The following is a 25,497-nucleotide window of genomic DNA, read 5'->3' as shown; positions in this document are numbered from 1 at the left end:
CCGAAAAAGTCCCGCAATGATTCCGAGGGGATCCTGATCGGATACCGATAACCATCCAGAAGTGATGCCGGAAAGGTCCTCAAATGATCACCTAATACCAAAATGACCCTGACGGCATCCCGGACTGATCCCAAAATCCATCCAGAAATGATCTTGGGAAGGTCCCAAAATTATCCCGAAATAGTCTCGGAAAAGTTCAGAAATTACCCTGACGGGTTCCCGGACGAATCCTGAAAGCCATCTCTAAATGATCCCGATAAAGTCCCGAAATGACCCTGACTGGACCCCGAAAGGATCCCGAAAACTATCCAGAAATGATGCCGAAAGGGTTCCCAAATGATCCCGTATTAGTCGCGAAAAAGTCCCGAAATGACCCCGACGGGATCCCGGATGGATCCCGAAAACCATCCAGAAATGATGCCGGATGAGCCCCAAAATGATCCCGAAAAAGTCCCCAAATGACCCCGACGAGATCCCGGACGGATCCCGAAAACCATCCAGAAATGATGTCGGAAGAGCCCCCAAATGATCCCGAAAAAGTCCCCAAATGACCCCGACGATATCCCGGACGGATCCCGAAAACCATCCAGAAATGATGCCGGAAGAGCCCTCAAATGATCCCGAAAAAGTCCCCATATGACCCCGACGAGATCCCGCACGGATCCCGAAAACCATCCAGAAATGATGCCGGAAGGGTCCCCAAATGATCGCGAAATAGTCCCGAAATGATTCCGGAATAGTCCCGAAAATGTTCCAAAATAACCCCGACGGGATCCCGGACGGATCCCGTAAACTATACAGAAATGATCCCGGAAGGGTCCCAAAATGATCCCGAAATAGTCCCGAAAAAGTCCCGAAATTACCCCGGCGCAATCCCGGACCGATCCCGAAAACCATCCAGAAATGATCCCGGAAGGGTCTCGATATGACCCTTACGGGATTACAAATAAGGTGAAGCTAATTATAAAACCATGTTAATAAGGCAGCAGGCGCATTGGAGCGAATAAAAAGTTAGATAGAAACATACAGGTAAAGCTAATAAAAGCGTGCTAATAAAAACAGTTGATGGAGGGCGGATGGCGGGAGTAGAGGAGAGGACCACTGATCGTTCCTCCAAAATTGTCTAGATCTCGTTCTGTATGTACCAGATACCAAAAACTATTGATTTAGGAGAAAATTTAGATTGAGTTATAACAATTTATGGATTTTACACCAGAGGGGGAGATAAAGGGGGGCGGGAGGAGGGTGCCACTGCTTACTTTGTAAGCCCTCGACCTATTTGACCCCTTGAGTCTGTGATATTGGTGAAGGCCAGTATACGTAAAGTTATAATGTGTAAAAATTATGAAAAATAATTTCTCGAAGGGTCGTGGGACCCCCACCCCTCTTTCCATGTTCGAAAAAAATTTCGCTAGTAGACTACTGTCTGTGTCTCAAATTTCATCAAAATCCGTGTAGCCATCCTGGCGTGATTCAGACGCAAAGACGAAAAAATATAATAATTAAATTATAACTGTTCCTAGGGGGCGGGGACCACGCCCCTTTTGAAAAATATATAGCTAGTAGATCCTTCTAGACTATTGGCTATATGTGTGCAAAATTTCATCCAAATCGGTCCAGCCGTTCTTGCGTTATTGAGTCACAAAGACAAACGTCTGGACAAACATCCAAACATCCAAACATCCAAACATCCAAACATCCAAACATCTAAACATCCAAACATCCAACCATCTTAACATCCAAACTTTCCCATTTATAATATATATTAGATTAGATTATTGTAAGCTAACGCAAGATATATTTAACCCGTAAGTGTGGAAAGCAGTGAAGTATGCACTAAATTCTCTCTTCGTGAAAAACCGTGTGAACAAAAACCCGAGTCCATTTGTGTGCAGTCCTCGCCGTCGCACTATGGAAAATCGTTGAACAACTGCTGATTAAAAATGGTTTTTTCAATATCGCTTGCGTCATGCTTTTTTATTTTAATCAATAGTTTAAGGAACAAACTAGACTATAATATCAAAAAATTATATATATTATATGAAATTATTTTTTTACACCATCACAAACTTTATAGTTTTAACGGACGTCCATGTTAAGCCCGTTCCCTTCATAACTTTCAAATTGATTTTAATGTTATACGTTACAGGAAAAGGTATGATGTATTATATATTTCTGGAAACTTCGTTTTTTGAATAATATGAAACAACTAATATGTTTTTAATATTATGTTAATGTTTACCTTAAAATAATTGCAAAATAAAATATCGTGAAAAAGTGTTTTAAAGTTCATCGAGACTTTTGACAGTTGCCCATGTTTACCCACGCTTTACATTTTATGTTGATTTGTAGCCTAGCTATCCATACATATAATCAAATAAAAAAAGCTGCGGAAATTTGCGATTTCCGGAGTAACTAGTAAAAATGTGATAAAAGTTAGAAAACTGAAAACCGCTCGCTATCTATTGGGGTTTTAAATGTTACTGTTTACATCAATAGTTTGCAGTAAGTTTTGTAATTTTTCATTGACATTGTGACATTAATAAACAAGTTCCACACCAGAGAACAGCGCTTTTTCTTAATAAAAATCACAGTTTTCTCGAGTGACCGTGAGGGTTGAATACAGGTTTAAACAATAATAAAAAAAGTAATGTATTATCTTTTCAAATGTCATAACAAAAACACTAATTGCAGTTTTGCCTAAGTTTTTGAATTTCAGTGGACGGATATATATTATTACTATGTATTATTCCTATTTTTTTATCAATAAAAATTCCAGTTCTCAATTCGAAACTTTGTGGGCGGATAATACATTAAACTAAGAATTTTTAGTTTTTTATATTTTATTAGGTAGACTGAATGAGTGCGAAGCATGTGCATGGGCACATTTGGTTTCTACCTTCTTGCGCAAGGAACTTAGGCATATGTTTACGAGTACTTATGAATGTAGACCTTAGGTAGGAAACTAACGAGGTTAAAAGCGATTATAACGGAATTTCCAAAATACCCTTTGTTTTAACGCACTACCCTCATATTTCATATTAGTATATAAACAGAACAAAATATTGGCGAATTAACAGAAGTGTAATTGTTACGAATACAAATAACTACGTGTTTTGTAGTCCTTGCAAAATGTCTACTTTCAAGTGTTTTAAACGTGAAATAATACTTTCGTATATTGAAGAAGGAAAATCATTGGAGGCATTATCAACAGTTTTAAAAGAAAATTATCATGTATCTGAAGACAACTTATGTTTCATCTTCAGTGATTTTCAAAGACATATTATTCCTACTTTTAATAAACGATAGAAGCTTCACGGAAAAATGATACATTTTTAATGAAAAACAGTAATTGACTAGAAACAGAATATTCAGTAAATTTACCGAACTCTGAAGACGTTACAACCGACTCCACACCATCTAATTCTTCCGGAAAACGTGAGAGACCGTGCGTATCTTATCCAGATTTGTCAGAATCCAGTAAAAGAAGAAAAAATACAATGCTACTTAATGAACAAGCTCTGCTGAAATTACAGGAGTGAATATAAATTTTATTAAACGACTTTACATAATTCCGTAAGCTCTTTCATCGGGTGTAATGATAAATGCTAAAAATTTGGCAGTTATGCTATGGAGACTGTCATGATCTATGTGAGCAATTGAATGGTACTACATGCCATCTTCAGTTCACAAAATTTTGATTCATGGAGAAAATGTCATAAAGTATTTTGCAGTACTTCCTATTGGTCAACTTTCGGAAGATGCACAAGAATCCCGTAATAAGGATTATAAAAATTTTCGTCTGCATCATGCTAGAAAATGCTTAAGATCCGCTACAAACGACATATTTCATACTCTTCTTTATACGTCAGATCCTTACATAACCAGCATTAGAAAACTGTGAAGAAACTTGATGAAGATACCTTAGATCTTTTGAAAGTGAACGGATTTATTTTAGATCCCGAAGTTCATCAAGTATAAATAACATAATAAACATATATGTACAATAACAATAGTAAACATTACAATAAATTAATTAATCTGTGCTCAATTTCAATCGCCATTTTTTTATGTTTTAATTATTTAAATTGATTTGAATTTTTATGTACTATTTGATTTTTGTGGGCATTATAATAATAGTATTCATTGTTAAAAAATAAGTATTGCATATTTTTGATAACTTTGAATTTCTTTTATTTTTTAAGGTATGGTTTTAAATTAAATCATAATAGAATATATTGCATTTTAAGCCATAAACCCTATTCTATATCTGTGCAAAATTTTAGAACATAATCACCCTTATCGCGAGTTTTATTTTCACCCGAAAATATTCACAGTTTTTGTTCACCCTATCGCAGAGGGTGGCGAAAAAATATTTCGTGTTCGAAAAAGATTTCACCTTATCGGCAACTCTTTGTTCGGGCGAAATGAACACCCAAATTTGTTCACTTATATTTTACAGGCGAACGAGAGGAAAACAAAATTTAAGTAATTTTTTGTTTTGAAATTTGATACTCTTATAATTATATGTTCTTTTATTATTAGAAATAAATCAATAAATAATGCACAATCGGAAGCTGAGTGGAAGAAGTGAAATTCCTGTATTGCTGTAAATTCTATTTTTTATGACAACGTATCAGTTGGCCAAGTTATCCATTGTGGACAAAGCAACGGTTCCAAAATGTTGAGCACCTCACTGAAACAAGATTGGATAAGACCCACTTCATGGTCCTTTCCGACGCCTTTTCCCTATGCGAAAAAACGAAGGCATGTACACAATTTTACAATTAGTGGAACTCCAAATTTTTGCTTCAATGGTGGCAAGGAGTGGTAAGAATAACTAGCAAATATTAGAATGCCGACTTGTTTAGCCTGTAATATTGGCGAAAACTAATTGAAAAAAATTAACTTGTTATTCAAAAATATCAATTTTTAGCTTACAGTGAATCATTTAGCTCCAAAGGGTTAGAACTTTCCCTTAATTGCCTCCGAACCGCTTTCACATTTATGTATATTCTCCTCACGCTCAATCAATACCAACCTAAGTGCAATACTAAACATTATTTTATACATTTTTTATTTCCATTTTTGTTGTATTTTAAGGAAATATATGCTTGGTTACAAAATTTACACAATTGTAAGTAAATTATTTGTTCACTGCCAATTCGCAATAGAGCATCAGCTGTTTCGAAGTGAACTTTTGTTCGCCCGAAATTGCCAATAGGCGGAAAAAGTTCACCCATACAAAAGAAGTGAAGGCGAACACTTTTCCGCGTGAACTTCGCGATAAGGGTGAATATTCAGAAATAAAAAAAGTTTTTGATTTTTAATCAGAAGCAGGCCTTTATTTTCCATAGTGCGTCGGCTGCGCAAGTGATGAATCTATCTCTCTTCCTTCTTCAACTTCAGACGAACTAAAGTACTCTCGTTTCAGGTTTTTGTTTGAGAAATAAGCTCACCCCCCCCCCTCCCCCCTTCCAAACATGACCATAAGGATCTTGACACTTCGCATTCATTCCCGTCCACAGAAAGTTTGTTGTTCTAATTGAACATTTTGAAACCTTTCCTGTTCAACTGATCTGTAAATTGGTTCCCTTCATCTTTTCTATTTCCAAACAAAGGCAGGCATTGAGAGAACACTATGGACACTATGTGGATCGGCGCCCACGTATGATATATTTCGTTGTAAGTGAGAACGAGGCACGCCTAATGATTTTATCAGCACATAATTTTCGTCTTGTGCGAACGAGTTCCAAATATGGCAGCGGTCTTACAATCAGTCCAAACAGACTATTATATTTTTACTTTATACGATAAACAAACTCATCCACAATACTCACCTGCGTGGCATTTAGTGTGAACCCAGCGACGGACAATGCCTTGCTAGCGCGACATGCAGCAAATGTCACCTTCTCCAAGCAGCCATTATTATAATGTACCCAGGCATCATTTTCTACATAAAAGCAACTCACAGGCAAGGGCATATTGGCAATTGTGTAATCACTGTAATTATGTAAACCACAACAATGAAACTGAAATTTTAGAAAACATTTTAATCAAATATTGTTGTAATTAAAATTAGTTATTTGAAGTTTTACTGAACTTTATTAAAAACTTCAATAAGAAATAAATCTTAAACTGTCCCTGAATATAGAAATAGTGTAACCATCATTTAAAGCATTGGCAGTAAAGGAAATACTTCCCTGGGGAGTGTTATCGATGTTGAAGGTCCTTTGCCGAATTGGGAATGATTTGGTATGACCATGTGAAACCTTCTAGGCCATAATGCCCTCCCACCCTCTAGATCCATAACGAACTTGGGGTAGCCAGAGCCTCGGCTGTTAAAAAAAGGATTCGCCACGGATAGGTAAGGTTGACAATTGGATTGGAGAATCTATACATTGCGCTGACAATCCCTTGAAAGGGTTGCGCTACACAACCCCTTGAATCAATTTGGTATTTTAGACGCCTCTTACGACACTTCATTCACTTTGTAATTCTATTACCCTTTTTATCGCTTACCACTTTATATCACAGCAAAATTTTACTATTTTGAGCTTATGTAAGGTTAGGCTGAACTGGTCTATATGTAAGAACCTCACATAGACTGAATGAGTCCGTAGTGGTACCTACCAGATTTTGGTTTAACAACAAAACTGAAAAACTATATCAAAAAGCAGGACCTATGTTTTAAAATAAATCCGTCCTCTTGGCAAATACTAGACCGACGCCGCTTGCTGCTTCTAGATTTGACAGCTGTATCACTGCTAATAGCTGGAGTCGTATCAAGCGCAGGGCTCTGGTCCAAAACCTGCTCCATCTTTTCCTCCTCCAACCGGCACTTTTTAAATCTGCTTTCACTAACCAAGACTAATTTAAAGGCATATGACACCAGAAGGCAGTATCCAGTGAGAATACTCGTCATGAGTGATAAGTACCTTTGTGAGTCTAAGGTTGTAAGACCTACACATGATCTTTGACACTTCACAGCTCCGCGCTTGGGTATATGGCTTTCCCGCATCATGTGCAACTCTGATCCGCTTTTTCATTCCCATCTATTCCCATATGCCCTGGGACGCAATTTAGATGTATGCTTCTCTATATCCCGATTATTTGCAGGGACTGTTTGCACTCTAACACACTTTAAGTTTAAGCTATTTCCTACTGGTGTTTCTACTGCCTTGGTTACGGCTAATACTTGCGCGTGAAAAACGATACAGTGATCTGCCAACTCTTAAGATCTGTTTTGTTTCGGGATCAGCATAGTATACCCCACACACTACTTCTACCTCTACTTTGGAGCCATCTATGTACACTAGGCCGGTCGATTTAAAAATCGCTTATTGCTCTGTGAAAATCGTATTCTAGGGATCAAAATAAGAAACTTTACCGAAGGAACCATACCTTTAAAACGAATTCTGATCCCCCCCCCCCCCCCCCCCCCCCTTTGGGTCGAACTTTTGGGTAGGGGCAATTTCAATTCTACCTGCTGTGTCTTGTGGTGGCGATCTGCAATTGTGTCACAGTGATACCTTCATTTTTTAAAACGGTTGAATAAAAAACCCACACAACTATGTTTACGACATGCAAATGCATCACAGTGATGCCTTGGTTTTAAAAGGGGGTTGTAAAAACGCTAATTTCTAATAATTTTTTCTTAATTTCTTTTCTATTACTAAGTTAAATTCAATTTTTCGTTTACATATGTTCTGACTAAATAAATTTCTAAAGAGAAAAATAAACTCCAAAAAGAAAAAACATAGGCATTTCAAAGTGGGATTTTTCAAAATTTGCCCCTACGACCCAAAGGGAGGGACATCAGAATTCGTTTTAGAGGTATGGTTCCTTCGGCAAAGTTTCTTATTTTGATCCCTAGAATATGATTTTCACAGAGCAATGGGCGATTTTTTGCCTCCCCACAAATCGACCCGGCCTAATGTACACATATATCGCCTAGGCCGCCATTTGGGCACCGACATGAAAATTTACTATACTTTATATGATATTCGAATAAATTTTGCCCAACTCTGACGACAACCCCTATTATGGCTCTAAATGCACTTTTGATGACGCTTCACTACTATGGCCGTATGGTCTCCGCTTAGGTTGTCCCGAGGCACTGAACCTCGTTGCAGTTGTTAACGCTATGTTCTTTGCCACCAGGTCAATAGGTGGAATGTGCGGAATAGCATACAGTGCAGCCGTCGTGGTTGTTTTCAGGCCTCCCGTAATCGTACAGTATTTCGAGCTTAAGGATCCATACAATTTAAGTGGCATACAGTGTTTTTATTACCTAATTGTTCACATTCTTATTGTATTATCTACTACTTACCCTGCTTTCAATGCTAGCCATTGAACCTTCACTTCTCATTTCTCTTTCCCAAAGCAAATGTAAGTTTTCCACTGTCGACGTAATTACATTGCTGGCTTGAAAATGTATTACAATATACAATTGAGTGAGGAATAAAATTGTAACTAAAGCACAATGCTGAAAAGAGGAAAATAATTCAATGAGTACATATTTGAGGTACTTAATTAACATTTTGATATATTTAAAAAAATGTGCTGAACGGCCCATGTGGTTTTGCCCGACACGTATGTACCTATAGATATCAAATCATTACACATCTGCGTAAAGCTTGTATTCCTCACGGAGCTATTGGATTGGTGTTATAAAACATCAATTGGCATATCCGTCGATGGCATTACGATACCAACTGTCTTACTTCCAAAAATACTGGGTGTGACGTTCGATCAGGATCTACATTTTGGCTAGCATGCATCCACAATTGTACTTTAAATCCAGAGCCGTAACAAAATCCTCAAATATCTTGCCTGCAGCACTTGGGGTAAAGATAAAGGAAACGCTCATTACTACTTACAAAACAATTAGCCGGCCGTTTGCATACTACGCGTCCCCAATATGGTCGCCAATCCTAAGTGATACACACTGGACGAAGCTACAGGCCTTTGAAAACACGGCTCTCAGATGAGGGGGTTGTATTCGTATGTCCCCAGAACGCCATCTACAGAGTGAGGCGAGAGTACTCGCCATATGGGAGAAAAATTAAAGGCTGAACAAACAGTTTCTGTTGAATATCCAGAAACCTGGCGATCTCAACAAACATCTGATTAAAGACGCCCAGCCTATCAGCGGCTTAATTAGTCATCTCCGCAAGCATTTTGAGGAAATACGCCACTTGAGAGCTCAGCCATATGTAGAATAAAAGCATAAAGAAGTGAGTTATATGCACAAAAAGGCGTTTGACCTCTATGCCAGAATTGCTCGGCAAACCTCGTTCTCAAAGTAAACTAACCTGCACTCGCTGTACAGGAAAGTAAACTCCTGTAGCTCATTTTTTTCTGGGAACTGTAATAGGTTAAACACTTACATATCCAGAATTAACCCCGACATAAGTAATAAATGTCCTGCTTACAACGTGTCTCCACATGACACCAACCATCTTTTCAATTGCAATGTGGAACCGACCCTCTTAACACCCCTTTCCTTCTGGTCCTGCCCTGTTGAAACTGCAAAGTTTCCTCGGAATCCCGTTAGATATTATTGTTATTGGATGAGGCGAAGCACTGGTACAACAAAAATAACATACATATGCGCAACTCAAATTCAGACAGGCAGCTTCTGCTCGCAATGTCAAAAGCTTGTTTTAGAAACCACGAAGGAGTAGTGCTTGCCGTTTATCTTAGGATTGATCTTTGATAAATCTACCAAATATGAAGCATCACTTATAAGTGTCAATATTAATCAGACTGTTTACGGCTCATTATCTTCCTTGCTATTCAGCAATGATGATAAGTGCTCCCCCCCCCCCCCCCCCCCCCCCCCCCATATGCTTGAGTATACTTTAAGCGTCAGTTATCAATTCATCTGCTCGAAACGGTCTTGAAACATTTAGTCATTCGCCCAAGTCTCTATTGAAACTTTTTGGCAGTTATATATTCAAATGAGCCAGCATTTTAAGTCCCTCGCACTCATGCGTTTCGGCTTCATGTTTCTTTTTTCTAACTAGGTATGTACCTCATTTGCCATTTTCATAATTGTTGTTTTGACCGCCAAAACAAAACGGATATAGAAATTCCTTTTTCGGATATAAATCCAATATGTTCTGCTACTACCATTTTCAGATACTAGCCCGATTGTCGCGGGTACGAATGTTTTGACATTCTGCCTTACCGCCGGTATATTGTAAGCCCCCCGTAACCCGCAGGCTTATTGACCAAAAAATCATTAAATCTTTTTCTAGGATTATGATATTTTATACCTTATTATATATAATTATTGTATATAATTCTTACCAACCACAGCATCATTGCCTCCGATTGCTTCATAACTCCATAGCCAATTATAGCAGATAGTACTGTTAGTGAGCCGGTTATTAAACCAAATAAACAGTAAGCTAAGTGGAAATCAAGTACGGAATTCATGAATATCATGCAAAGTAATATCATTATAAGACCAACAATCTGTAAAATAATAAGATTTAATGAGCTAGAGTTGGTTAAAAACGCAGTGCAACGAAATCAGAAACACGACATCGTATAGAATATAGTTACGGTCCAGCACGTCTGAGTTCTTTGTTCTTAAAATAAATCACAAAGGGTCTTTGGTGAAGTTGAATAAAATGGAAAATGTTTAACATTTCATACACACTTCATTTCTCCCTCATTAGTCCTCCGGTTTTTTTCCAAGTTAATAATTTTAAAGGAAATCTTTAGCAAAAAGTTGCGCTAAAGAATAGCAATTTTATGATGTCTTAGGAAAGAACTGTAAAAAATGGCGGTTACAGAAAAGGGGCGATTCAAAGTGCTAGTGTGAGATGTTTTAAATTTTATAAGAATTATTATAGCCTGGCTCACCAAAGTTGAAGCTATTCAGAACTCTACACATATAGCTCAAAAACATTTTGTGACCATATAAGCCTTGAAATGCAAATTTAAAAGAAATTGTAAGAGTCCAATGGTTTAGGGTTTTTTGGAAAAAGCTTTTTTATTTTTGGTTACTCTGTTGTAAACATGATGTTGTACAGTGTATTTATTGTTAATAAATTATTATATTTTACTAGCGGCCCGGTACGTGCTTCTCTACGTATAAAGTGAAATATTAAATCAAACTCATTTATTACAAAAAAAAAAAGATATTTTATTATTTGCTAGCTATTTTAAAACTTAATCCAAAACATTTGGATAAACAATATTTTTTGTCTTTCCATTTTGAACATGAATAAACAAACGGCTGGGGGTGCCGACTCTGGAACAGGCAACATAAAGTTGCCATGTGAAAAACATGATTCCTCCAAATTCACACCACAAACGTTAAGTGTTTTCCCTTAGGCTTTGTTGATGGACATCGCAAATGATAAACGCACAGGATATTTTAATCGTTTGAATTCAAGTGGCATATCAGTTGAAATCATAGGGATACGCGGTATTAAACAAACTTCTCCTTTTGATTTACCAGTTAAGATCGTAGCTTCAATCAAATTTGGCAATAAATTGTTCACTGCCGATCTGGTGCCACTGCACAGTTTTGGTGGATTAATATTTCGCAATAATATAATCAAAGAACCCACTTTCAGATTCAAACAATGCGGTGGCATACCAGCCGGTTCTAATGAATTTAAAAATTCAATTGGATAATTCATTGCCTCATCTTGATTCATAGCACTGTCAATTGATTTTTATGTCGTGACTACACCTGGGAGTTTTGCTTGAATTTGAAAATTAATGGCATTGATATGAATGTTCTTCGGCGCTAAAATGGCGCGTTCTCTCAACCAATCATGATTTCTGTAATTCTGAAGAATATTTGGAAAAACACATTCAATCAATTCATATATCGATTTCGTAATTTTACAAAAATTGTTCGGTACAGTGATCAATCAGTTGTTTCTGTCGATTTTTATTTCGCCATCACCAATTTCTAACAATTGTTTTGAAAACTCATGGGCAGCTGGATCATTTTGTAGGTGAATACGCATATTAATGTTCAGTGTAAATTTTTGTACATATCTCCAAAGAACTGATGACTTCAAACAGGCATTTATTTCATCAGCAGGAGTTGATCGAGGAATGACAGGCAATGTTTGTCGAAAATCCCCTGACAGTAATATCAAAGCACCACCAAAAAGCTGTTGATTACCACGTAAATCTTGCATTGTTCGATTAAATGCTTCTAGTAATTTTTCATTTGCCATTGTACACTCATCCCATAAAATAAGTGACGTTAATCGCAGAACTTTTGCCAAGCAGAATTTCTCGAAATGTTGCAAGTTGGAGTTTCAATCACCTGTACATTCAATGGCAATTTTAACGCAGAGTGTGCTGTCCGACCACCTTCTAATAATGTAGCAGCAATTCCCGAAGATGCAAGTGCCAATGCAATTTTCTGTTCCGATCGAATAGTCGCTAAAATCAGTGATATAATGAACATTTTGCCTGTACCACCAGGCGCATCCAAGAAATATAATCCGCCTGCATTATGGGAAATGGCTTGCATGATTTTGTCATATACATGTTTTTGCTGAATATTCATTTTGGTTATATTCGATTGTACAAATAAACGAAAATCATTAGAATTGAATTCCTGCTCACGTTGCAATTCACGATCAAACAGATCATACATCTCACGATTTGGTGCGATCATACCCAATTGTACTAATATTTTATTTGCAATCGTTAGACACATATCTTCAATTATTATCAAAGCTTCGTTTTATATTTCCAAAGTTATCAACAAATCAGGATTTCTTGCATGATGACGCATACGAATTAAAATATCTTCTGCAATATAATGTTTATATGTTTTCCATAATTCAAGTGGATTTGATAGCATACATGTGGATAATATAATGGCAAATAGCATTCTTATTTGTTGAGGATGAGCCGAAATAGATGCATCATGAAGTGTTGAATCCCAATGTGCATCATCCTCTAACAAATGCAAAAGTTTGCATGCTTAACGATATGTTTGACACAAATGACCGTTGACTGTTCTCAATTCTTGAAATGATTTTGGGCCATTCGCGTTAAGTAATAACAATCTCAAATAAAAACACTCAACATTGTTTGGATGTACTGTATATATTCTCCCAATTGCATCTGTTTGGAAAATGCCAGGATGACCATGAACTGCTGTTAAATTTTTTCGAAGACACATTCCATGTGTAATACTGAGGCACTTCAGAATATATCAGGCAATGTATCAGTTTCGCATAATTTCAAAAAATCTGTTAACGTAGTTGCTGGTGGTTGTGCTGCTCTTTCCAATACATTTGCTACATTAAAATAAACACGTTGGCCATTCTCAAGATGTACAGACAAGTGAACAACCGCATGATGTCTTTCGTGCATTGGAAACGACATAATCCTCCAGACAGCTTCATTGCTACTAATATAGCGCCCCATTTGATACTGAGTAATTTCATCATTTGTATTATCACCAGCAACACGGAACATTGCCATATCGCTCCCTTTATTTACATACTTGCAAACATATTTGATGGATTTGACAGAATTACAATATTCCACATTTATATGAGCATTGAATATTTTCGATAATAATGGACAATACGGAACCACCCAACGATTATCAACTTCAACTTCCTGGTTATGCATTCTAATGGTTGCCGTTTTGCCATTATCATTAGGTGATCTACGTCGATACAACGGATTTCCGTCATTACCCGTTATTGTGTCTGAAGTAAATTGCCTTGGGTATCGTTTCGAACACTTTTCATCAATCATACATAGTGAATTCACATTTAGTTCACCACACGGTCCATGTATCATGTTTTTAACGACAACTTGAAATAACTCAGGATCAGCAGTGTGATTAGGAATTTCAGCTGATATAAGGTTATCGATTTGATCCGGTTATCCGGTTAAGGTTATCGATGTACCAGCCAAATTAGTATATGTGCGTGCAGCAATCCCCTTTTCTGCCATTCGATGGAGTACATATGGCAACGCACCTCCCCAAATACATATAATTTCACAATTAAATCCATAAGTGCTTTACATTTTTGCCGAAAAACACGCGCAAACACGCGCAGTAATGTCATGACGATCGGTTGTCGACTGTCTTGCAAATAAATTGTTTTTGATGTCATCCCACTGCGGATTACATGTAAATATAATGAACAGATCCGGTCGTTCATATTCCGTGGGCTGCCAATATACGAAGATGGCAGTATAGTTAAACGTCCGATATCATTAATATTAGCATCACTCGCTATCGCATCTCGCAAATGAATATATTGTTCAGATCTTTATTTTGCTTGGTTTAAACGAATAAAATTAAGACGTACTGTTTCTATTTTGGCATACATATTGTAACGAATTTGCTTGCAAATCCTCTTATTTGCAATCCTCTGCTAAGTTCGAATCACTAAACTGTTGAATAAATAACTCCAATTTGTAATAATGCAAAATGGCCTTTATTAAAGTACTTCACAATACACTCAACTGTGCAACGAATAGCTTGCTTAATAACCACACTGATTGATAGCTCAATGAAACTCTACTATTCAAAATAATACTGCTATTGCTCGCTAGATATCGTCTTAATCGCAACTGCTTGACAACTCAAATCAAACTGAATTCTTCTTACTCGCCTGCACCGCTTTTATAGTTTACGCTGCATACTTCTAGGCTCTTCGATTTCCAGAAGTTACTAGTTAGTTCGGCTACAAAATTGCCAGCCACAACTACGTGCACAAATTATTGCTCTCTCTTGTGACAACTCAAATAAGATATATGCATGTGTTTGTAGTTTACAGTCTCCCGCACACACATAAGCGTATAAGTAAATTCATTGGTGTGTGACATCTCATCTCTCGCTGCCTTGTATGTAAATGTTGCTCGTCGGAATGTGTACATATGTGTAGACGCAAGTATTGATTCGTTTATGTAGATACATAATGATTGAATTATTGATGTGAATTCACGTCACTGCTTAGCATCGGCCTGGAGATGGCAGCACTCCTCAGTTTTGCTAATAATCGTAACACTGCCCTCCACCTAAGTCTGATCGTCCCGATCAGACAAATCTCCCAATCTAAACGCCGCTAGCATCTCCAAATGCACCACTCTTCTACTCCGTGGTTTCTCAATGCTTTGTATGCGGTAGATGGTATCACTGATCTTCTTCACAACCTTGTACGGGCCTTCCCAACTGCACCGAAATTTGGATGGAACACCTTTCCGCCGGTGAGGTTTGTATAACAGTACCAAATCTCCCGCCAAGAAACCTTTCGAATTATTGTTCTCATGGTACCTGTGTTTCATCGTACCACTCAATACCCTGGTTCGTTCCTTCACACTCTGTTGTTTGGCCAATGAACCACTTCGTAGAGCTTGCGCTGTACGAATTTTCTTTGCATAATCGGTATCGTTCCCACATTTTACAACAGTAGTGCGCTCCGGCTTGAAACTGCCCTCGCATTCTTTCTCGGAAATTCGTTGCTTCGTTTTCCTGCGTCTTTTAGGTTTTGTCAATGCCAGTGTTTCTCTCGCAGGTACTTTTGATTTTGATTTATTTGGCCCATTCGTTTCATCAACCTTTACCTTTGACTTTCGTGGCCTTTGTCGACTTTTCTCCACCAGTACTCTATTACTGCTGAAACCTTTTTCCAAACTGAAGTTAATTGGCACATCCTGGTTCTTATAATGCATCGCCCTTCTCCGCATATCGATCTTGATGTCATGGTCAACCAAGAAATCCACTCCCAATATAACTTCATCGACAATCTCCGCCACAACGAATTTGTGTAAAACCATGACCTTCCCAATTAAGACTTCACATATTACTTCTCCCTGGACTTGATTATACTCGCCAGTGACCGTACGCAACCTTGCTCCAGGTAACGGTTTTACTCTCCTGTTGACCAAGTCAGATCGGATCAAGGAATGAGATGCGCCCGTATCTACAGTCAGTACTCGTTCTTTGCCATCCACATTCCCTCTGACGGTAAGACTGCTTGATTTCCTTCCAATTTGCGACACAGATATCACAGGGCATTCAATAGCTGGATCTAGCTCTCTACCTCTTACTCGCTCTTGCTCATCTCCTCCAGCTTTGCGTTTACGGCCACCCACATTGTTGGAACTATTAAGACCAAGATCGCAATGACGTGCTATGTGACCGGACTTCCCGCATTTGAAGCATTTGATAACTTTTTCACTTCGCTTTTGCGATCCTTTCAGTGCCTCCAATATTGCGTCTACCCACTCTGGCCTTTCTACTTCCACACGGCGTGCTTTGAAAACTGGCCTACACAGAAGAGACGCCGTTTCCTGAATCAGAGCTTGTGACACCGTTTCTGCGAATGTTAGCTTTGGGTTCGCGTATGTGGCTCGCTTCGTTTCGACGTCCCTTATGCCATTTATAAAGCTCTGAATCTTCACTCTTTCTGTGTATTCCACGGGTGCATCCGCATTTGCAAGATGAGCCAATCTTTCAATATCTGAAGCAAACTCCTGTAATGTCTCATTTGCTTTTTGGTAGCGGTTTTGCAACTCAATTTGGAATATCTGTTTCCTATGCTCGCTTCCGTAACGTCTCTCTAAAGCGCTCATCAATGTTTCGTAGTGGTTCCGCCCGTACTCTGGGATGGTCTGTAAGATTTCCGCGGCAGGCCCTTTCAGTGCCACGAACAGAGCTGCAACTTTATCTTCAGCATTCCATTGGCTCACTGCTGCGGCCTTCTCAAACTGTAGCTTAAAGACCTGAAAAGGAACAGAACCGTCAAAGGATGGTGTCTTTACCTTTGGATTACTCGCTGAAACAGCTGGGCGGTTTAGTTGTAACTGCTCCATACGACCTTTTAACGCTTCTATTTCGGCATCAATTTTGTCCTCGAGTTGTAAAATTTTTGCATCCTGCTCTTCCAGTTTCACAAAGAGCTGCGCTGATACCTGTTCCGAAATTTGTGCCGACATTTCAGATATACGTGCCTCTTGCGCTTCCAGTTGAGATGCCAAATATGTCTTCTGTTCTTCCAATTGTGTCTCCATCTTTGATGTAATCTGTGTCGACATTTCTGCCATACGCGTTTCTTATGCTTCAATTTTCGATGTTATTCGTGTCTCTTGGGATTCCATCTGTGATGACATTGTCGATGTTTGAGCAGATATTGCAGCCAAAATCATGTTCAAGTCTGTGCTCGTAACTGTCTGCGATGTTTCGTTTTTCTCTTCAACTTTTGTTACTTCCTCGCCATCAAGATGAAAGTCATACTTTTCCACATCAATTCCTTCCCCTTCCATTGCCTCTCGTAGCCGTGCCTGAAGTTCAAGTTTAACGCCGCTTGTATTCAATCCACGGCTCTCCAACTCCTTCTTTAGTTGCTGGATCTTCAATTCACTGAACTTTGCCATGTCCTTGTTGTCCTCTGGAATTTATTCAACAATTCCTCTTCTGACACCAATTGTAACGAATTTGCTTGCAAATCCTCTTATTTGCAATCCTCTGCTAAGTTCGAATCACTAAACTGTTGAATAAATAACTCCAATTTGTAATAATGCAAAATGGCCTTTATTAAAGTACTTCACAATAACACTCAAACTGTGCAACGAATAGCTTGCTTAATAACCACACTGATTGATAGCTCAATGAAACTCTACTATTCAAAATAATACTGCTATTGCTCGCTAGATATCGTCTTAATCGCAACTGCTTGACAACTCAAATCAAACTGAATTCTTCTTACTCGCCTGCACCGCTTTTATAGTTTACGCTGCATACTTCTAGGCTCTTCGATTTCCAGAAGTTACTAGTTAGTTCGGCTACAAAATTGCCAGCCACAACTACGTGCACAAATTATTGCTCTCTCTTGTGACAACTCAAATAAGATATATGCATGTGTTTGTAGTTTACAGTCTCCCGCACACACATAAGCGTATAAGTAAATTCATCGGTGTGTGACATCTCATCTCTCGCTGCCTTGTATGTAAATGTTGCTCGTCGGAATGTGTACATATGTGTAGACGCAAGTATTGATTCGTTTATGTAGATACATAATGATTGAATTATTGATGTGAATTCACGTCACTGCTTAGCATCGGCCTGGAGATGGCAGCACTCCTCAGTTTTGCTAATAATCGTAACAATATCAACGATGTACTGATGATATGGTTTACCACATCTCAAGATATAATTTTGTTTTTGTGGACGAACCATCAATTGATACGAATAAAAATTCATGGCACTAAGTTTTTTCTGTACATGTAGACCTGAAAATAAGTGCAAAATGTGACTTAAGAAATTTATGCAAATGATGAAATGTCAACACACTGAAAATATTATTTACCTGTTCGTGGATCAATCATTGGTATACCATATCCTAGCCATCGTCACCTTTGCAATATTGGGTATTGTAATGCGTCGTAACTACGATGAAGATCCGAAACACGTTGCAATTGCTCATTTCTGCAATGAAGTATAATATCACGGGATTGAAACTGATCACCAACAATTACAATTGCAACCTCATCAATTGTCGGTGCATTGAATCGCCTTTCATGCTCTCCAAAAGGTGTTCTATCAGCCCTTATTACGATTTTGTGATTATCAGATGGCATACGATGGAGAGCAATTTTGAACAATTGAACTAATACGTTATGCTGATGGAGAAACCTTTGTAGCTAACAAATAATTTCTCGTCTTGTATTCAAAGCAATTGCACAACGTTGATCCAATTCACGATATTCATCACCAATAAAATAAATTTGCAAAAATTTATAATCAGCGTCGGGGTATGGCAATAACTAACCAGATTGATGATAAATTTGGCCCTGAATCTGCAAAATGTATGCAATTTTAGGTATATTTTGCATAATAATTTTTAAAAATATAGAATAAATTTATGATTCAGATTGATTGGGACAATCTTGTTTAAGTATTTACCTTAAACGTCGGCATAAAATTATATCTAACAATGTTAGTAGCACCAAAAGAAGTCATTTGAAATGCCGAATTGTATTGTTGAATATGACTCAAAAAGTGCTTCGAATTTTCAGAAGTCCCAAAAATTAATGAAGACAATGGTTCGGGTGAAGTTTCTATTGCTAGCAATCTCACTTTGCCATTAGCACCACACATGCCGGGCGTTTCATCTGCAAAATTTAGCCGCATAACAATGTGAAGATATTGCGTCCATTATTCCAATATATCCGTACATACTGTAATCAATCTGACTGTTGTTATTAAAAGCAGCACGCATAATACAACAGATCTATTTCGTGCATTACGTTCACGCTGCGATGCATTAGCTTGTGCTCGTTCATCTGGAGTCTGTGATCGCCTTTCTAATGCCGCAGCATTTACATGACGCGTTCGGTGACCTCTATTTCCTCGTGTAGGTCGTCGCATTTTTCTTTCAATTAAAAAAGAATAAATTAAATTTAAAAAAATGTCTACATTAATAGTGGTACACCATATGTTTTTTCAAATAAGGAAACACACATGCGTTCGTGTAATTCACTTCAATAGTTCAAAACTTACTGTTTTTTGCTCGGAAATTCGCTTTGCGCTATATTTCTTCTTTTCACAAATTCACACAAACTTCAATAATTATTAAACAAAAACACTATTTGCATTTTTATGTAATAATTTGCCCCGCGTAATTTCGGACACTACTGAACGTATTGGGCTGCTTCGTTTATTCTGCTATCGAATGGTGTTGAGGCCACAGAAAACGCTCCAGCGATGTTTACACTCCAATGCCATTTATTCTCCTAATTCGAATTTTCTTAATGCTAAGAGCCAAAGCTCTATATACCTATCTATACAAAATATTCATGTATTTCTCTATGCAAAAAAAAAATGCACCGTAATATTGTTAGATGTCTTTTCAAAGCCTACTTTGTTTGTCGATCTGCCTGCTACATACATACATGTTGATATAAATATAATGCAAGTAAGTTTGTAGGTGGGAATAATAAGTAAGCTTATTAAGACGAAAGTACATAAATTTTGAGAGCGAAGGAGCGTAGCTAAGTAGGTAACAAACCGTTTAGTAAATGACTAAACTATTATTGATTTGTGTTGGTAATAGGTTTTTTTGACCAATCGTTTCTTAATTGCAAATAAAGATATTTATTTCAATTTTTCCACCTAACGTTTCGCTAGACTTCCTAGCATAATCAGAGGTGATGTAATATATTTGTTATTTAAATATTAAAACTAAATGGTACTAATGCTTTTACATCACCTCTGATGATGCTAGGAAGTCTAGCGAAACGTTAGGTGGAAAAATTGAAATAAATATCTTTATTTGCAATTAAGAAACGATTGGTCAAAAAAGCCTATTACCAACAAAAATCTACAAAAATAAATTGACCGGAAAAATCATAATATTATTGATTTGTTTATGTTAATATGAAAACGTATAATCCGCTGGCTAAGTGGGATGAATCTAACCAAAAAATTGGTTTTTGGTGTGTTTTTCAAAATAATTTCACCATAAATTGAGCGCTTTTCAGCTCCTTCAGGTAAAAAGATTATATTGTTATGTGATTGAATATACCATTTTAACTGGTTGTAGTACATAAGAATGCAATCTCTTAACCTGAAGGCGAGTTCCCAATTGGTCTATATCTTGAGTTCTTAGTTACCCAGCGAAAAGAAAATCCCTCTTTTCATTAGCATTTACCAACAACTTACAATGGATACTCATGTGGTTCAAACACATCCTAGGGTTATCCGGGTCCACGTTTTGGTCTAAATCTCGATACCCTAGTCACGGAGGGGCAATCATCAACAGCTCCCATTTGCTACCCGTATTGTACAAACACATCCTAAAGTTATCCGGGTCCACATTTTGGTCTATATCTCGAGACCCTAGTCAAAACACAAACCATCTACTGAATAGTCAGAACAAAGCCTAAAAATTTGGTTTGGATAGGTGAGCCCGTTCTTGAGTTATAAAATCACAACGAAAAATGGCATTCTTTTTTATATTGTAACGAAATTGCTTGCAAATCCTCTTATTTGCAATCCTCTGCTAAGTTCGAATCACTAAACTGTTGAATAAATAACTCCAATATTGAATAATGGAAAAATGGCCTGTATTAAAGTACATACTTCACAATACACTTATACTTTGCTACTCGCTGGCTTAATAACCAAACTGATTGATAACTCAAATGAAACTCAACTATTGGCCGCCAGATCGCGTGCTTAATCAATAACTGATTGATTGCTCAACACAAACTGAATTGCAGCGCCTCTACATCTGTTGCCTTTTATACCCTTTGGTTTCCTCGTTCGCATTTTTCCAGAATCTACTAGCATTGTCCATGAGCTCTCAAACTTCTCAGCTATAACTAAAATTGCACAATTTTATACATCTTTTAGGCGCTTTCAGAATCTACTAGTCCAGTAGCTCTCAAACTTCGCAGATATATGCATGTGTTTGCGCATTGACTCTCCGCTGCTCGTATTCGTACATGGTACATATGTGTAGACGCAATTATTTCTTCGTTTATGTAGATACATAAAGATTGAATTATTGATGTGAATGTTTGTAGTTTACAGTCTCTCGCGCGCACATAGGCGTATAAGTAAATGCATCTGTGTGTGACATCTCTCTGGGCTGCCTTATATATGTGTATACTTGATTTGATTATTAACGTAAATACTGCTTGGCATGGCCTTAGCATCGCCTTAGTGATGGGATAACTTAGTGATGGTAATATCCGTGACACTGCCCTCCACCTAAGTCTGATCGTCCCGATCAGACAAATTTCTCGATCTAAACGTTGGCAGCCTTTCCAAATGGACCACTTTCATTTTGGTTCGTGGTTTACCGATGGTTTGTATGCGGTACACTACATCGTTGATCCGTTTTACAACTTTGTATGGGCCTTCCCAATTACACTGCAATTTCGGGGACAAACCTTTTTTACGTTGTGGGTTGTATAACAGCACCAAATCTCCTTCCTGAAAACCTTCTGAATTAATTGCTTTATCATATCTGGCTTTCATCTTGTCACTCATAATCTTTGTTCGTTGCCTTATCAGATCATGTATTTCTCTTAGCTCTTCTCCCAAATCACTAGTGGATTTCCTAACATTTCTCTCCGCACTGGCATCTATCCCAAACTTCAAATCAGCTGGCAGTCTAAGGTCATTGCCAAAAATTACTTTTTCAGGGGTTTGGCCCGTTGTCTCATACACTGCTGATCGGTAAGCCATCAAGAATAATGGTATGCGGGTATCCCATTCCTTATGGTACTTGTCTACTACTTTCCTTAAGTGCTCCTCCAATGTTCTATTGAAACGTTCCACCATACCATCGGACTGAGGATGCAATGCAGTTGTCCGTGTTTTCCGAATGCCCAACTTCTTGCATATTTCCTGGAACACAGCTGATTCAAAATTCCTGCCTTGGTCAGAATGTAACTCCATTGGTACACCATACCTTGCAACCCATTCGTTTTTAACCACTTCTGCTACTGTTTCTGCTTCTTGGTTTGGGATTGGGTATACCTCTGGCCATTTACTGAAATAATCCATAACCACCAGTACGTATTTGTTTCCGCGGTTGCTAGTAGGAAATGAACCTGCGACATCCATGGCGATCCTTTCAAATGGCGCACCTGAGTTATATTGCCTCATCTGGCCATGACTTCGTGTTCTGGGCCCTTTCGCTCTGCTGCAAACCTCGCAGCTCGCAATCCACTCAGTGACCGACTGACGGCAACCAACCCAATAGAATCTCTGTTTAATCTTCTCGAGCGTCTTCGTAATTCCAAGATGACTTCCGCTTGGACCATTATGTGACAGATCTATATCTTCTAGCTGACAATTTCTTAGTTGTTCCTTGTCCCATTCATCCGTACACGTTATAGTCATTAGCCGGACATCTATAATGTCTTCTTTAGCCTCGGCCTTTGAGCAGTGCTTGCATTCCAGACTACATGGTCTTCGTGACATTGCATCAGCATTTCCATGGGTACTACCTTTTCGATGCTCAATGGAAAGGTCATAGATTTGTAGTCGATCGATCCACCGTGCCAATTGTCCTTCCGGATTACGGAACTGCAGAAGCCATTTCAACGCTGCGTGATCTGTCCTGACACGGAATCGCTGGCCGTAGAGGTATTTGTGAAAATGTTTAATGCACTCTACCAATGCCAACAGCTCTCTCCGTGTAACGCAATAGTTCCTCTCTGGTTTTCCAATTGAACGGCTGTAATATGCAACTACCTTCTCTTGTCCATCGACCAGTTGTGATAAAACGCCTCCTATAGCATATTATTGGGGCAGTGCACAACCGCTCTTTCAATGTTTGGAAAGCTACTTCTTGCTCCTTCTTCCATTCAAAAGCTTTATTTTTTTCTTGTTAGCTCATGGAGACTATGGGCTACGCTGGCAAAATTTGGTACAAATCGGCGGTAATATGTGCACAGCCCAAAGAAACTTCTCAATTCATGCAGATTCTGTGGTCTTGGCCAATCCTTTACTGCCTCTATCTTTTCATTCGCTGTACAGACACCTTCTGTCGTTACCTTGTGGCCCAAATAATTTACTTCCTTTTTAAACAGCGTACACTTTTTGGGACTTAACTTCAGACCAGCGCCAGCTATTCTCTGGAAAACTTCCTCCAAGTTCTTAAGATGTTCATCAAAGCTCTTGCCCAATACGATGATGTCGTCCAGGTACACCAAGCATGTTTTCCAATGTAGTCCTTTCAGTACCTGGTCCATGAGTCTCTCAAAAGTAGCTGGTGCATTACAAAGTCCAAAAGGCATCACTGTAAATTGCCAAAGACCATCACCGACACTGAAGGCTGTTTTCTCTTTATCTTCCTCCTTCACCTCAATTTGCCAGTAGCCGCTTTTCAAGTCCAGTGTGGAAAACCATTTCGTACCAGATAGCGAGTCCAGAGTGTCGTCAATTCTTGGTGACGGGTAGCTATCCTTTTTCGTAACGTCATTCAACTTCCGGTAGTCCACGCAAAACCTCATTTTTCCATCCTTCTTCTTTACAAGTACTACCGGTGAGCTCCATGGACTAGCTGATGGTTCGATGACGCCGCTGTCACTCATTTCTTGTATGATTTGACTCACAACTTCCCGCTTCGCCAGTGGAACACTACGTGGAGCTTGACGGATCGGCCTCGCATCTCCAGTGTCAATTTGATGTTTCACAACATTGGTGCGGCCTGGTTTGGAACCATCCTGGTCAAATATGTTCGCGTATTTTATGAGCAGTTGTTTTGCCTTACTCTGATAGGCTTCCTCTAGCCCATACGTCCATGCCGTGATATATTTGAAAGATCAGTATTTCCAGATGAAACGTGTTCCTGGAGCTGTTCACAGTTAATAACTACTTCGGCCTCTTGGCATCTTCCCAAAATAGCTCCTTTGGTCAAATTGAATGGTGACTTGAACTCATTGAGTACTCTTAGAGGAATACGTCCATCTTGTTTTGTCATAGCCAGGGTTTTTCCTACAAGTATGTTCAGTGCTGATTTATTTGCTGCTTCGACTACCCACAATTTGTTTGTCCCACAATCTCCATCAATCTTTGCCCAGATGACTGCTTCTGATTTTGGTGGTATTTGCTGACTCTCTTCCACCAGCACTCGTTTACTGCTGTAGCCTCTCTCGTAGCCGAAATTAAGTGGCACATCCATGTTCTTATATCGCATCGTCTTGCTTTGCATATCGATCTTGATGCCTTGGTTGATTAAGAAGTCCACTCCAATTATGATTTCATCAACAATACCTGCCACTATAAAATTGTGAAGTACCGTGACGTTCCCAATTGCTACTTCCATTCTACTTCTCCAATTACCTGGGTGTCCTCTCCCGTGGCTGTACGTAATCTTGCTCCAAGCAATGGTCTTATCTTCTTGTTGACTAAATCTGATCGAATGATGGAATGGGATGAAAACCGTATCTACAGTTAGTAAATGTTCCTTTCCATCCACATGTCCTCCGACAGTAAGATTGCTTGACCTTCTTCCAATTTGCGAGATAGAGATTATGGGGCATTAAATTGAGGGAGCCAGCCGTCGCCCCTTGCGGCTGACTCGCTTTAGTTTAACGATTGAGTGGATTTGGAGATTTGCTCGTCTCCTTCAGCTCTGCGTTTACGGCCACCCACATTGTTGGAACTATTGGAATTGCTACTGCAATGACGTGCAATGTGACCTGGGTTACCGCACTTGAAACATTTCATAACTCCGGCATTTTTCTATTGTGATCCCTTCAGAGCTTCCAAAATTGTATCTACCCACTCCGGCCTTTCTACTTCCACACGATGAGCTTTGTATGCTGGTTTACTCAATAACGACGCCGTTTCCTGAGTCAATGTTTGCTTTGGGTTCGCGTATGTGGCTCGCTTCGTTTCGACGTCCCGTATGCCATTTATAAAGCTCTGAACCTTTACTCTTTCCGTGTATTCCACGGGTGCATCCGCATTTGCAAGATGAGCCAATCTTTCAATGTCCGAAGCAAACTCCTGCA

At 38.7% G+C, this 25,497-nt stretch overlaps 1 protein-coding gene and 1 long non-coding RNA gene across 3 annotated transcripts in view; both read right to left on the bottom strand.

Moving 5' to 3' along the window:
- LOC137245423 (tetraspanin-6-like) overlaps positions 1-25,497 on the bottom strand; it is a 38,576-nt gene that overhangs the window by 1,804 nt on the left and 11,275 nt on the right. The window contains exons 2-5 of one of the 2 annotated variants that reach the window (XM_067776071.1): positions 10,318-10,485; positions 8,333-8,488; positions 5,841-6,032; positions 5,498-5,769 (exon numbers count right to left, since the gene is read on the bottom strand). In XM_067776071.1, coding sequence (XP_067632172.1) covers positions 5,719-5,769; positions 5,841-6,032; positions 8,333-8,488; positions 10,318-10,485 — 567 coding nt within the window. In that variant the 3' untranslated portion in view covers positions 5,498-5,718. Of the gene's footprint in view, positions 1-5,497; positions 5,770-5,840; positions 6,033-8,332; positions 8,489-10,317; positions 10,486-25,497 lie in introns of those variants that run through there. The other variant, XM_067776069.1, reaches the window with a different exon arrangement.
- Positions 4,467-5,452, bottom strand: LOC137245424 (uncharacterized). The gene is made up of 2 exons (XR_010951323.1): positions 4,942-5,452; positions 4,467-4,890 (listed from the first exon to the last, which is right to left on the bottom strand). It is a non-coding gene; the product is annotated as an uncharacterized lncRNA (long non-coding RNA).

This window comes from Eurosta solidaginis, chromosome 3 (genome assembly GCF_040869045.1).
Source record: "Eurosta solidaginis isolate ZX-2024a chromosome 3, ASM4086904v1, whole genome shotgun sequence".
Classification (NCBI taxonomy): Eukaryota; Metazoa; Arthropoda; class Insecta; order Diptera; family Tephritidae; genus Eurosta; species Eurosta solidaginis.
Note: the sequence above shows the minus strand (reverse complement) of the source record. Positions and strands in the feature narration are given on the sequence as shown.